Source organism: Leptidea sinapis, chromosome 25, assembly GCF_905404315.1.
Source record: "Leptidea sinapis chromosome 25, ilLepSina1.1, whole genome shotgun sequence".
NCBI lineage: Eukaryota > Metazoa > Arthropoda > Insecta > Lepidoptera > Pieridae > Leptidea > Leptidea sinapis.
The window spans coordinates 12,455,274-12,469,817 of record NC_066289.1 but is presented as its reverse complement, the minus strand read 5'-3'; the positions used below and the strand labels follow the sequence as shown (position 1 = coordinate 12,469,817).

At 34.5% G+C, this 14,544-nt stretch overlaps 1 protein-coding gene and 1 long non-coding RNA gene across 2 annotated transcripts; both read right to left on the bottom strand.

The window, feature by feature from the left end:
* Positions 1-1,306: 1,306 nt before the first annotated feature.
* Positions 1,307-9,959, bottom strand: LOC126971959 (vesicle transport protein USE1). Its single transcript, XM_050818493.1, has 6 exons — positions 9,536-9,959; positions 8,124-8,220; positions 7,068-7,194; positions 4,059-4,264; positions 3,027-3,168; positions 1,307-1,672 (listed from the first exon to the last, which is right to left on the bottom strand). Exons 1-6 carry the CDS (start codon positions 9,727-9,729, stop codon positions 1,623-1,625), a joined length of 816 nt encoding a protein of 271 aa, XP_050674450.1. The 5' UTR covers positions 9,730-9,959; the 3' UTR covers positions 1,307-1,622.
* A 3,375-nt stretch (positions 9,960-13,334) lies between these two features.
* Positions 13,335-14,430, bottom strand: LOC126971975 (uncharacterized). The gene is made up of 2 exons (XR_007731017.1): positions 14,296-14,430; positions 13,335-13,682 (listed from the first exon to the last, which is right to left on the bottom strand). It is a non-coding gene; the product is annotated as an uncharacterized LOC126971975 (long non-coding RNA).
* Positions 14,431-14,544: the final 114 nt, after the last annotated feature.

Below are 14,544 nucleotides of genomic sequence, written 5' to 3'. Positions count from 1 at the left end.
ATATATGAAGTGACGATTCAAAAGCGGTTAGTTTAAGCCTAATTGAATAAAGTTTATTTGACTTTGACTTTGAGATAAACGACTAGGACAGATGTAGGTAACAACTGGCCGCATACGTCTTATAATAAGTCTGCGTAACCGCCAAATCCTGATCGTTTTAGTGAAATCAATAGTTTTGTGTTTTGAGAACATAATTTTTTTAAGGTTTCGGTCTATATGATCAGAATAACTCAATATAGAAATAAAATACACAGTCTTGTAATATTATGATGATGAATCAAGGAAGCTGCTATGACATCATGTAGCGCCTTAATTACTGCACTCTGTTTGATAGGCGATGCTTATCGCCACGCATTGATCTTGTGTGTGAGGCACGCAGGTGTAGTCAAGCGCAGGGTAAACTGCGCGTCTGGGCGCAGACTTGTAATGGGTTTGTAGTAAACCTTCTTTAATAAAATATGTGTAATGGCAAAGTCCTGTGATATTATAAGTATTTTACAAGTAACACTATATAATTGAGACAAATTATTCATATACGTAACCACATGTCTGGGAACTAAGGCTGAGATCTATAAAGCGAACTCAGACGTTACTCAACATCAAACTTAGCTAAGTGTGATAAAACGCGAACTTGACTTGCATTGGGCTGACATAGCTTAAGCTAAGTGTAATTACAGCTGTCAAATAACTATAAAAACGTAATCAAAGACAATGATAAGCTTTTACTCAGCTAAGTTTAACGTAAGTACAGTCTAAGTAAGCTCTATAGATCTCAGTCTAATAGTGTAACGAACATTCTCTATGCGATCTCTAATTAAAAGGTGTTGATAGACTTCAGTGTATACGTATAGCAGAACATCGAGCAATCGCCGTTTTTAAATTAGTCAAACTTATGAACGAACTGAGTCAAACATTAGGTCCTAAGAACATTTTCACGATCATTCTCGAGAACGTTCTAGTAAATATTGTATTCTTCAAAATTCTTCTAAATAATGCCAAAATTTGCCGTCACTTGTGCTGCATTTATACTTAAGGGCTATATTAATGAAAAACAATTGCTCGGCTCTACAAAAAGCTCGAAGTAAATTTACAAATGTTTCGCTAGAATACTCACTAAGTATGTAATGTTCCTGATTATTTTACTTAAACGAATATTACATATTGACTAGTCTATCAGTACCTTAAGATTATTTAACATCCGTCATTTCATCCTTATGCTATTCATTTTTTCATGCATATAATGAAAAATCTAAGAATCCCAATAAGTAATACCTACCACAGAGGGATTGAAAGAAGAAATCAAAAACACCTTCCGTATATCGTTTATTGGAATGTCAAAGCAGTAAATTATAATATCAACCTCGGCTCTCCAATTATGGTTTGCAATTGAACATAGAAATGTGGGCCGCAAAAAAATCACGCACATTAATGAAATTTAGAATTAGAATTGGCACTAAATATACATTATACAGATGTGTACTTAAAATATATTAGACATACTATGATATGAACTTAATTTAAATGTAGTAATAAAATACTATAAAAATAACACTAATAAACTTTTATTTACATACCCCTTTAAAAACAAAAAAAATAATATAAAATGTCTGCTGTGATGATAGTTACAAATCAATTTTTCTCTTCTTCATAACTTTCATAAACAGCACCATATCTGAAAGGGAAATGTAACGTTAAAGTATTTCTATTTTTGGTAAAGACACCAGTGGCATTTGAATTAATCAATAAAGGTTTACCTATTCTATACATACAATATACTATCGTATAGTCGACCTGATATAATGCGTGACCAATTTTGTTGTGTCAATGTGTGCGCTATAGTTTAATATTTTTGGGGCTTTAATAGTCAAAATAATAAGGACCAAATTGCTAAACCAATGTGTCTGATGTGAATAAGAACAGGGGTGATGAAAATCTTTGTGGTATCACGTTAAAATCTAGAGTCATCGGTAAGTGACAGCTCGCTGTTCGATGTATAGAATGTTTCACAAATATGTCCCCCTGTGACAAGCACTTGTTAACAACCAATAACATTTGTGTAACGTAATTTATGGATAGCCCCTGAGATATGTATCTACTTGTATGTATCTACTTATATTTAACAACATTGTTTACTAGTAAAACTGTAATATACGTCGGCGGTATACTTTGGTTTCTTTTATATCGAAAACAAATTTATCATGTTTCGATTCATGCAATATTTTAAATAAGATTGTCGAAAATTATAGTATAACATCAAAAGCTCAGGGTTTTGATCACATAATCAAAATAAAAAATTGAAAAAGAGCTATAGGTATATTTTATTGACCATAACTCCTACTACTATATTAGCAATGTGAATGGTGGCTGGTTGCCTTGATAAAAACATTAAAGCAAAGCTGTCTATAATATAAATATTAAAAACATATTGTGAGGCGACCAATAAACAGAGTGCCCGCCCCGGCCCGAGTAACTTTATACAGGCCGACATTTAAATAAATAAACATTTATTTAACACGTAAAACATCTATATTATGTTGTTAGTGTGTTAGGAACAGTTTTATTATTTTACGTTAGTATTGTTACTAACTATGATTAAATATATTATTATCTAATCCGGCCTGTGGCTACTTCCACCCAGTGCCGCTGGATGGAGCACTAATTTAAAAGTACAAAAAATAAATTACCCTACTTTTCTGTATTTAACAAATAAAAAATTAACCACATCAAATCAAATCAAATCAAAATCATTAGTAGGTTACGGAAATGACACTTATGAATGACAAAAAAAATATTTTTTCTTATTGAATCTACCGCTACTTCGTAAAGAGTTGAGCTAATGAGAAGAAGTAGCAAGAAACTCATCACCACTCTTTTAAATCAAGATTTACATACATTTTCATCGTCTTACAAACTATTTCAACTACAATTTAATATGTAAAGTGATGCAACAACCCATTTCGCGCAAGAAACATCACAACTAACAGGCAATATTTATTAAAATAAAATAGGTATGTATAGTTACTTACTGATAAATATGACCATGACAACTGCAAGCATGAGCCAAAGCCAACACTTCCAAGCACTTCGACTGTGCTCCTGCAACCTGTCTGATTCCACTTTCAGCGAACCCAAGTTCTTATCTGTTAAATCCGAGGACTTTTGCAAAGCCTGCAAAAAATAACTACTTTAGACAAAACGAAATTATTTAAATATAAAAGTACTTATTCCAATATATTATATTATAGTTTCTGTACAATAGTGAAAAACTTCAGTTAGATTATTGATTTGTAAACTCATTTATCAAGGATATATCTATGCCTAATCTGCCCTGTGCTGCCCGGGGCATAAAAAGAATAGGGAAGTCCCAGGCCCAAAGGTGTTGTAAGAGCGAGGAGAAGAGGAGAGAGAGAGGAGAAGAGAAGAGGATACTTAGCGCATTGACCTTTTTTTTTTTTGCACAGGATGCCCGCTAATTATAGGCACCACAACAGTGCCTTTTTCTGCCGTGAAACAGTTATGTGTTTCGGTCTGAATGGCGCCATAGTTAGTTAAAATACTTGGCAAATGAGACTTAACATCTTATGTCTCTTATATGTGACGAGCACATTTGTAGTTCCACTCAGTATTTTTGAGGTTTTTCAATAATTCTGACCGGCACTGCATTATAATGGGCAGGTCGTATCAATTACCATCTTGCTTGTCTCGTCTCTTATTGCGATAAAAATATCTTGTCAAAATGAGAAACAATATGTTTTGGCATAATTTGCCATTTTTTATTATCTACATTCTGTTTCTGTTGTGTTTCATGGCATTTGTTGTACTGATTTTCTTTAAATCAACCTGCTTCAAGAAGATAAGTCTAGGTTGAATATTCTGTACTGTATTACAACTAAACGGTGGCAAAGCATCTGCAGCTTTGTGTCACAAGACATTCAAACTCTGTTTGCTGTTGTTTGATAGAGGACTTTGGGTCGTGCAAAGTGTTTCAGAGGCAAATTGACTTGATTATTATTTTAGCTTGTATATTTTTAAATTATTTCTCTCTATTAAAAACTTACCTCTGTATCAGATCTAATAATCTTGCTTGCAATTTGTGACTGCTCCTTTAGGCTCTTAGTCAACATCACCATGTTCTCAGCGACCTTCTCCTGCATGTTCTGATGATATTTAAGCAGCGAGTCAATATCCTCTTGACTGCTCGTATTACTTGTGAAGTTAGGAGCCTTGATGATATTTCTTTTTCTTAATGTTTCATCATTGTCTTCTAAAATAAACAATAATAGTTTTTAATTGAACTAATTTAATTAACATAACATGTGTGTTTATATGTGTGGCGGTATGAATGAAGATAATGTTAAAGAAATCAAGGACAAATATAGATGCGTGAAAGCGAAAGTTAAAGAATGTATAGAGAACAAAAGGAATGAGAAAAAGGTGAAATATAAGGAACAATTCGGCGCAAGTTTCCGAGATAATATAAAACTGTTTTGGAAACTCGTGAAAGAAGCGCGGGGAACAAATATAAATTCATCTATGAAACTGATTAGGAATGAACAAGGTGAGGTCATACATGAAGAAAGTATGATACTAGAGTGCTGGAAGAATTATTTTGAGAGCTTATACGAGAAAGATGTAAGTGAAAAAGAGCAAGAAGAGATAATAGATATGTTTGTGGACCCGAGTGATGAAATAGGTTTGGATGAAATTATGAAAGCGTTAAGAGGTATGAGGTCGGGAAAGTCTGCTGGGTATGATCGAGTGACGACTGAAATGTTGAAGGCTGGCGATGGACTAATAGTGAGCCTGCTGCATCGCCTTTTTAATTTATGTTGGAAACAGGGCCAAGTTCCAGACGATTGGACGAAGGCAGTGATTGTCCCAATTTATAAAGGCAAAGGCTCGCAGCAGGAATGTCAAAATTATCGCGGGATCAGCATTCTTAGTGTTGTTGGAAAAGTGTATGCCAGAATATTGATTGAAAGAGTAATGAATGTGACTAATGACAAGGTATGGGATGTGCAAGCGGGATTTCGGAAGGGAATGGGATGTACGGATCAAGTCTTTTCCTTACGCTGCATCACTGAAAAATTTCTGGAAAAAAACCAGAAAGTATATTGCGCGTTCATAGACTTGGAAAAGGCATATGATAGGGTGAATAGAAAGGAATTATGGAAGGTCTAATCTATGTATGGGGTGGACAATTTTCTGATAAGGGCTCTGAAATCTCTGTACAGGGATTCTCAAGCCTGTGTTCGTGTTAATGGTGCCTATACGGGCTGGTTTGATATCTCCAAAGGTGTCAGACAGGGTTGTGTAGCGTCGCCTTGGTTGTTCCTATTCATGGATAGATGCATGAATGATGTGAGAGAAATGCAATGTGGAATCAATATGGAAGGGTTGTGTGTTAAGTGCCTCTTGTACGCCGATGATCAAGTCATTTTTTCATCATCGGTAAATGAGTTGCAACAAATGATTGACTGTTTGAACGGGAGCTTTAAAGAGAGAGGTTTGAAAGTAAATGCAAGAAAGACGAAAGTGATGGTATTTGAGAAGGATGAAAGGTTGACTGAGTGTACTAACACGATTGAAGATGAAAGGGTAGAACAAGTTACAGAATTCGTATATTTGGGTAGCATGTTTACAAGAGACGGAAGATATGAAGGTGATATTGAAAGGAGAGTGACTGCGGGAAATTGTGTGAATGGAGCGCTGCATGCCTTTATAAACGGTAAGACTGTGCCAATAGAAGCGCGAATGGCTGTACATAATGGAGTGCTTGTCGCCACGTTAATGTATGGAAGTGAGAGTTGGGTATGGCAGAAGAAGCATAAAAGCAGAATTAACGCAGTTGAGATACGATCACTGCGTAGTATGTGTGGGGTAAGACTGACTGATAGAACTCCGAATGCGGTAATACGAGCGCGCTGTGGTTTGAAAGAGGATGTTGTGACAAGGACTGAAAAAGGAATGCTTAAATGGTTTGGACACGTGGAGCGAATGAGTGAAGAAAAAATGACGCATCAAATATATAAGGCAAGTGTGTGTGGGCAAGTCGGTCACGGGAGACCTCGTAGAACATTCGTCGATCAAATTGGGGACGTTTTGAGAAAAGGAGAGGTCCGAAGCACCCGCAATGATGTAATGAATGTAGAGGAAGCGCGTGAGGTTTGTAAGGATAGTAGCAAATGGCATTCTATTGTCTCTGCCTACCCCGACGGGAACAAGGCGTGAGTATGTGTGTGTGTGTGTGTGTGTGTGTAATATGTGTACCATTTAATAAAATTTAAGTGTATTTTTATATAATACTAGCCGACCCGATAGACATTGTTCTGTTTATATTTAAAAAAAACTCTTGCGAGTGGAATTTGGTATAACCCTGACCTCTACTCGGCAAAAGGAATATTCCTAACAAATTTCTCTACATCAATGGTTCCAGAGATATCATGATGAGTCAATACATAGGTGGAAATCTATTTTATATATTATATAGATTGATTAAATAACAGTTTTTTTTTTAAATACTCTTTCGTACACAATATAAGGATATTAACATTGCACTTAAACGATAAAACTAATAATTTTTTTGTTTTGCCTGCTTATTCCGGTGAATCTCCTTTTTTAAGTTTGCATCAAGTATGTCCCATACTTTTTGATCAGGCATATAAAGAGCCAGTTATATTAACTCCTTAGTCGAGATATTGACCATCATCATCATTATCAATTATGACCACCCCTTTAATACCCCAGCAAAGAGGTCCCATAATCTTTCCGTCCAACATACTAGCCTTAGATATCTTAGGGCTTACTCTTCCAGGTTATAATGTAATTTTTTTTTCTAAATTATGATCCATAGTGAAACTGCGTTTTAGCAATGGTTTCATAGTATAATTTTTGACCCAATGGAATAAATGAAATTTTGTTTCTGATTTTTATACATGAAGACTGAAACTGTGGACAACAATTCAAATATAACAGTGACATTAACTGGAATATAACAGCAAAAATCAACAAAAGAGTTACATCAAATCTATAAATGAAAAAAGTTATAAAAAGGATCTGATTCTCACCTAGGCCAAACAGTTCAGACCTCAATTCCAATCCATATTTTGCAACTGTTTTTTGATGTATTTCTTGAGCTGCTGTATCGGTAGAAATAGTTGCTGCACCATGAGATAGCAATTGTACTGCTTCTAGCTGAAACAAATTTAAAGGAAATAAAACTAAACATTTTATATAATATTCGGCTATTTAAGACTAGTATGTTGGACAGAAAGATTATGGAACCTCTTGCTATGATATCTATGTATTTAGAATATAGAAAACGAAAAAATAGAAAATGTAAACATAGAAGTATGTGAACATGTTCTTAATATGCTTTTATTCATATTTTCAGTTCTTCAAGATTGTATACAATATTACCAGAAAAAATTATACATAATTTTAATCACATATATGTTTAATTTATGAATATAAACAAAAAATTGCTGCGGTGGGAAGTATTTACCTCATCTTGTGAAGTTTTCAAATTGGTAGTGGGGATTTATATATAGGTATAATTTTTCGTATAATTTTAACAAACTAAAATCATCCGAAATAGATCTTTTTTGTTCCAGTTTAGGTAGTGTTAAGAAACATATTATACAAGATTATTTGCAAGTCACAGAAAACGAATACAATGACAACATAATATATGTATACTTTAAGTCAATTTAAATTGCAAAAAAGCATAGTTAACTAGTACATAGTAATGCGTTTAATTAGTTTAAGCATTTGTAAAAACGTAAATAAAAAATACTATTTAATACCTATTTGTGGAGGCTTTTAATTGGCCTATATATAAACATGTAGATATATGTTTTTGTATTGACGGCTGTTAGCCACCCTATGAAAATAAAATAAATAAGTAATCACATGGCATTTCCGCAACTACAACCATATTTTGCATGATTTTGTAATAGTAGGTAGTATAGACTTGAATATACACATTTTTATAACATGAGAAAATAATGTTAAACAATAACTATCCTTGCCATTTTACTTTTTTGGATTACAATACAGTTAATCTATGCAATAGCATCTTTTATTAGTTTTAGTTAGATTCTATTGAACATATTATGGCTCACCTTTTCAGTAGGACTATTAAGACTAGCTGTTTGTATTACTCCTTTAAGAAATGCTGCCCTTTTCATGTAATCATCCAAATCATCTTTACATGGTTTACTAAAACAAAGTAAGTAACTATAGCAATGAAGTAGCAATAAAATGGCAATATTTATTATTTTCCTAATGAAACCATATCTGTTTTTTGTCCTTTGCATATCACATATCATAAAGGACAATTAAATCAAATCAAAATCTTTATTCATGTATTTCATTCACTTATGAATATCAAGTTTTCTTTTATTTTTACATTTATCGCAATTTTGCAAAAAACTTTTATTTTAAAATCATGAAGCAGTGTCTGGTAAAAGGATCATCCAGCCACCACAAGTAGCGCCCATTCACGACCATGACACATGGGACAGCCATCGCCTCCCTCAACCATATTTTAGGGAAGGTAACAACCCACTCCACTCCACAATGGTTAGGATAGTGTTGATGACAATAATTTTATAGACAGACATATAATATCATTTCAGAATGGCAGACTTTAGTTTGGTGGACTTGGAGAGCAGGAGCTAATATCAAGGAGAATGAACTCATCTTTCTTTGCTTTTTCAGTGGGACAGAGATGAAGGATAAAATGGCTTAAAATAGATTTTAAGTATGATTAATTTTTAATAGAATTAGATAGGCAGACAGGTTTAGCAGTTTATATATAGTATTAGATTGTTGTATAAACCGGGATACTCAGAGATGGTAATTCCAGTTTGATAGAATATGGTAGAGTTCCTAGAAAACTACACACTAAGTGATGAAACTAGACACTAAGTACTGGAATTTAGCAGTAGGAATCACATAGTAAAAAAACTATAACTTTTATATTTCACTAGTTTTGGATATTTATTATATGGTTTTTGGTGAGCATCTAACCCCCTTATTCATAATGGTCCGCTAACTTTAAACAGCCGCTAAGGAGTGTTTTTTCTCATTCTGACCTAGGTCAATAGAAGAACACAGAGTGAGAATTAGCAATGCTTTAAGTTAGCAGACTATTATGAATAAGGGGGTTAGTGTGTTAGGTTCTAAGTACTTAAAGCTAATATTGGTATAGTCAGATCTGCACTGTTGTGTATGTGGACCTCTTGCTAGTAAAACCATCTTCCTACTTTTTCCAGAAGGTAGTGGAAGGCATTACATGTGATAGAAGCCTCATTTCTACTCAATACCAATCAATTCAGCTTATCACAGATCACCAACAATTTGAGCAGCACTGTGTTGTAGGTGATACTGGTGTACATTAGTTCAGAGATGAGAGCAATATTACCTAGTATGTATTGTAGAGTGTTTTGTGTATGCATTGAACTTTTCAATTCACAGGGATGTGATGTTTTTATAATATTGATATAACTTCAGTAGTATAATCAGTACTTACTTCTGACTATCACTTTTTAATTCACTTATCATATCCTCTAGATACAGAACATATTGATTGAGTTTACAGTTCGCATCAATAGGGTCCTCTTTCGCCATCGTTTCACATTTCTTTAAAAGTACGCGAATGTTTATTTCTACTCTAGACCTCTTCGTTTTAGTAGACCGGCAAAGTCTTGATTCTGTTGCTGTCATTTTTAGTATAGTAATATTTATAATCACAAATATATAACACAACACTCGAAATGAGTCGTCAAATGTATAGACTAAAATACGACTTAATACGAATAAGTTACAAAGGTTACACTTTGTAACTTAACCTACTTTCAATCAAGTAATAATTTAAATTTTTATCAAAATATAATCATTCCATTTCATCAACATTCCCTAACTTATTGCCTAAGATCAAACTGGAAAGTGGGAATTTGAAAGAAATAAACATTGAACTTCATCAATGTCAATTTGTCATTTATTTCTTACGTCTTGAATCCTGATTCTTGATGCTTGACACTGACAGTAATTAATGTGTGTATTGTAAAGTACCTACCACAGGTACAGTTTAAGCAAATTCAAACTTCAAATAGGTGTCCTTTGATTCCTAAATCAATAATAAGAATAGCTCTGAGGGATAGTCTAACTGTTAGCCCCGGTTTCCACCAAAGCGGGGAGGAGATGTGAGCTGCGAGCTTGAAAATCGAAAACAGTCAACTGATATCTACGAAAGGAAGACGCCGTGTCGTTACAAGAGTTATTTTTTAATGTGCTTGAGGAAGAGGAATAAGAGGTTTAAGAAACACAATTAATTCTTCAATATTTAACCTATGGATGGAAAATGAATTGTACAAAATAAAATAAAAACCGACATCAATAACAAAAATCACGAAAGTTAAAAAATAATTTAATTTACTACCGACTATAATATTATGTATACAGGAATAATTTTTTTTAAAGGAAAATAAATTAAAAATATATATTATACTCAATATGTTATGTTTTTAAAGTGATAACCCTAACTTCTAGGATAAATACACAAATAAAATTTGGAAAACAAAATTTTATGAACAATGCGGGACTCGAACCCACGACTTCCGGCGTTCCGTGCCGGTGCTCCAAATCCAGAGGGTGAGAAAAGTAACCTGGATTTTTAAATCATTAAGAGACGTGGTACCTAGGGTGCCAGTTGGCCCCAAATTAGAAAACAAAGATCTCCTGAAAGAGATCTACACTTCTCTGGTACAACGATCACCAGATCGTAACCTAAACCATTAGGGCCACTAAAACAGGTCCGGCCACACATGGAGTATTGCTGTCATCTCTGGTCTGGCGCACCCCAGTATCAGCTCGATCCATTTGATCGTGTGCATCGCAGAGCAGCTCGAATTGTCGGGGACCCAGTGCTCTGTGAACGGCTGGATCACTTGGTGTTACGTAGAGACGTCGCTTCATTGTGTGTCTTCTACCGCATTTATCGCGGGGACTGTTCTGAAGAGCTGTTTAACCTGATTCCTGCCGCCGAATTCCACCTTCGCACGACACGCCACAAGTTAGGATATCACCCCCACCATCTGGATGTGTGGCGGTCCTCCACAGTGTGGTTTTCAAGGAGCTTTCTTCCACGTACTACAAAGCTGTGGAATGAGCTACCTTGTGCGGTGTTTCCGGGACGATACGACATGGGTACCTTCAAAAAAAAGCGCATACACCTTCCTTAAAGGCCGGCAACGTTCTTGTGATTCCTCTGGTGTTGCAAGAGAATGTGGGCGGCGGTGATCACTTCTATTTTACAGAATATAGCTGATACCCGCGACATCATCCACGTACACACATGACTTAGCACGTAGTACTTGTAAAAATCTTTGTTTCTTGAAACTTTATTATATTTATATTAAACTAGCTGACTCGACAGACGTTGTTCTGTAGATAAGAAAAAAAACTATTTTAAAGGAATTTGCCAATAATATTTCAAAACATCAATCGAATTATTTCGTAAAAAATGCCCCCTGTTGTTATAATGAAATTGTTTCACACCAGAACTGTCAAACCGTGCGTCAATAAATTCTCTCATAGAAAATATGTCCGTACAAAACAAATATTGGAAATAACAATAATTATGGGCCCTAAATCGAAATAAAAACTATCCTATCTCTCAAGTTGGACCAAACTGCACTCCATGAAGTTATGCCCATGAAAATCCGTTCATTAGTTTAGGAGTCCATTGAGGACAAACATTGTGACACGAGATTTATATATATTAAGATGAAGAAATCGCAATAAGACTCATAGGATAGCAACAGGTATGAAGATGGTTATCATCCATTTAATATCTCAATTTGATTCGATAATTCAAAAATCTTCGAAGGGCTGGATCAAGGGGTGGGTCATTCTGGTCCACGTGTGTGAAAGGTTGCTTCTTGCCTTGACTTGTCAATCCTTTCATAGCGAAATTTACTTTTATTGCTATTAAAAAGCGTGATGTAAGTATTTTTGTTATCATTCAAATGTTGAAAGAACGTTGTTGGATGGACCTATTGTACTCAATAGATTTTTGATGTTGACTTAGGTCATTTAACTACCCTTGTTTTTACTTAATCAATTAATTCGAAACGTTTGAGTTCTGGCTGTCAAGATCCTTTATCTCAGGAACATGTGGAGGTATCGAGTTGAAATTGAAGCTGTGATAAAATCAAACTTATACGTTAATGTAAAAAAATATTGCTAGAAAATGATATACGTTCAAATATATGTTTGCCGCAGAAACGTATATTTCTACATTCTCAAGGGAATCAAAATGTATAGGGTGAAGCTGCTGCCCGCGTCGTCTTCCACGTACCGTAAAACGGGGTCAATGGGGACGAAACTAGATTTTAGATGACATTTTCTCTGATTACTTTCTATAAAACCTATGTTATTTATATTTAAAAACTTGAGTTAAAACTATCTCTATTAGATAAAATGTAGAAAGAACTTATAAAATTTACGAATTACTCATGATAGCTTAAAATGTTGCCCATCCCTATTTAAACTCTTAGAGGGGTTAATAGGGATCAGCTATGGGACAATAGAAAAAAACAGTCAGGGTTGTCACGAGCTAGGTCAAATATTACCATTATTTTGCACAGTCGGGTAAAGGTTAAATAATACAAATGAATTCAAAAATATAAAATCACTGTAATAATCAACATTATAGAAGTATTAAAATCTTTTTTTAATCAACATACTATACTTAAAGTATTATAATTAACATATTAATTATTATATTAAGTATAAATAAGAGGCCAGGTTATCACCTATAAAAATTTTAGATCCAATTTTATCACTGAAATACGGCATTGCAATAGTTCAAACCCAGTCCTGGAAAATATTACCATCGAACGAGCCGGAAGGTGTGCAGTTGTACCTACAATATTTATGTCCATTTTGCCGCCACGTATCGTACATATTTTGCAATTTATATACAACATATGGGGGTAGAAGAGTGCCGTCGGCTGCAGAAGTCATCATAAGAGATGTGGAACATTTGTATGGTTCATTACCCTTTCAGGGTATTTGACTGTTCTCTTAACCAGCACTCTGACGTCCTGGGTCATCGCTGAGGTTGGTCTCATCGTAATTATCAATGTTAGCAGGTGGTGTGCCTTGAAGAGACGTTTCAAGTTTTCTAAAATATTCATCGATGATTTCTGGTGAAACAGCTGCTCTTGCTTTCTTTGTATTTTGACTGAGTCTTTTGCTAATTTTATTTTTATGCCTTTTAAGAAAACATGACATAAAATCAGGACCTGGCAAATTATTTTTGAACCTTTTGATATCAACTCCCATTTTATCCAGGTATCCTTTTATCAGCAATCTAAAATCAATGGGTTCTAGAGGATATCCCCATTCTGAACATACATTTACGTACTCTACTAAGTACGCTTCTTCAGCCCGGCTTAGGGCAGTTTGGCCTCCTTGTTTTTTCATGACACGGGTGTTGTGTCGATGCAGGACTGATTTCGGTATATCGTATTTCCGTGAAACATCTTTAAAGGAAAGGTTAGAGCTATTGTACTCGTGTAGTGCTATTTCTATTACAGAATCGTCATATTTTTTATAATTTGTGTTTCGACTAGTTTGGTAATCACGCGGCGTTGTCCAAAAATAGATGTTATCTGAAAAAAGAAAGAGATTTAATGATAGTATTGCACTTATTTCTTATTATTGTTCAACAAATATAAACTCGTTTGTCTACCTATTGCATTAAAAATATATTATAACTAACCAAATTCACATGGAATCACAATAGTACCAGCAAACTTATCTGGTGATTAAGTCGGAAGGTGGGCATCGGAACTTCTTAATGGAACCATGTAACTATCCAAGCTGAGCTTGTGCTTATTAGAATTATCATAACACATGATTTCTTTGAATTGTAAAGGTGTTGTACCCCCTCATAATTACTACTCGTCATAATTTATTTTTTACTTTTTAGTTATCATGTATTAATAATCTTTGCATGTTTAAAGCCGATATTTAATTTTGTAACTATTTATGTGATAAAAAACAAGAACATTGTGGTGACAGCCCTGTCCCTATTGACCCTTCTACATTCCCATTGAGTCACTAAGCTCGTCACTATTAACCAAATATGGCGTCCCTATTAGACTTACTAACCATCCCTATACACCCCATTCGGCGTTCCTATTCACCTCAAATTTCGATAAAAAGTATCTCCACCCACTTTTAACCGTTAAATTTACAAATAAGCGCTTAAATTGTACTCACCCTTTATGTAACGTCTCTAGAAATAACTAATATACCGTAATAAAACTAAACTAGCTCAAATAGTTCTAAAAAAATATATTTATCTCGAAAGTTTAGATCCACAAAAAACACCGGTAGCAGAGCAACAACTTCAGTAGGTAGTGAATCTTACGCCGAATTGCTTGACTTCATGTTAAACAAATGCTGCCAACCTAGAGAGTATATATTCTACTACGATTTTCTTCCAAAAAGTATGTAGTAATCTATGGT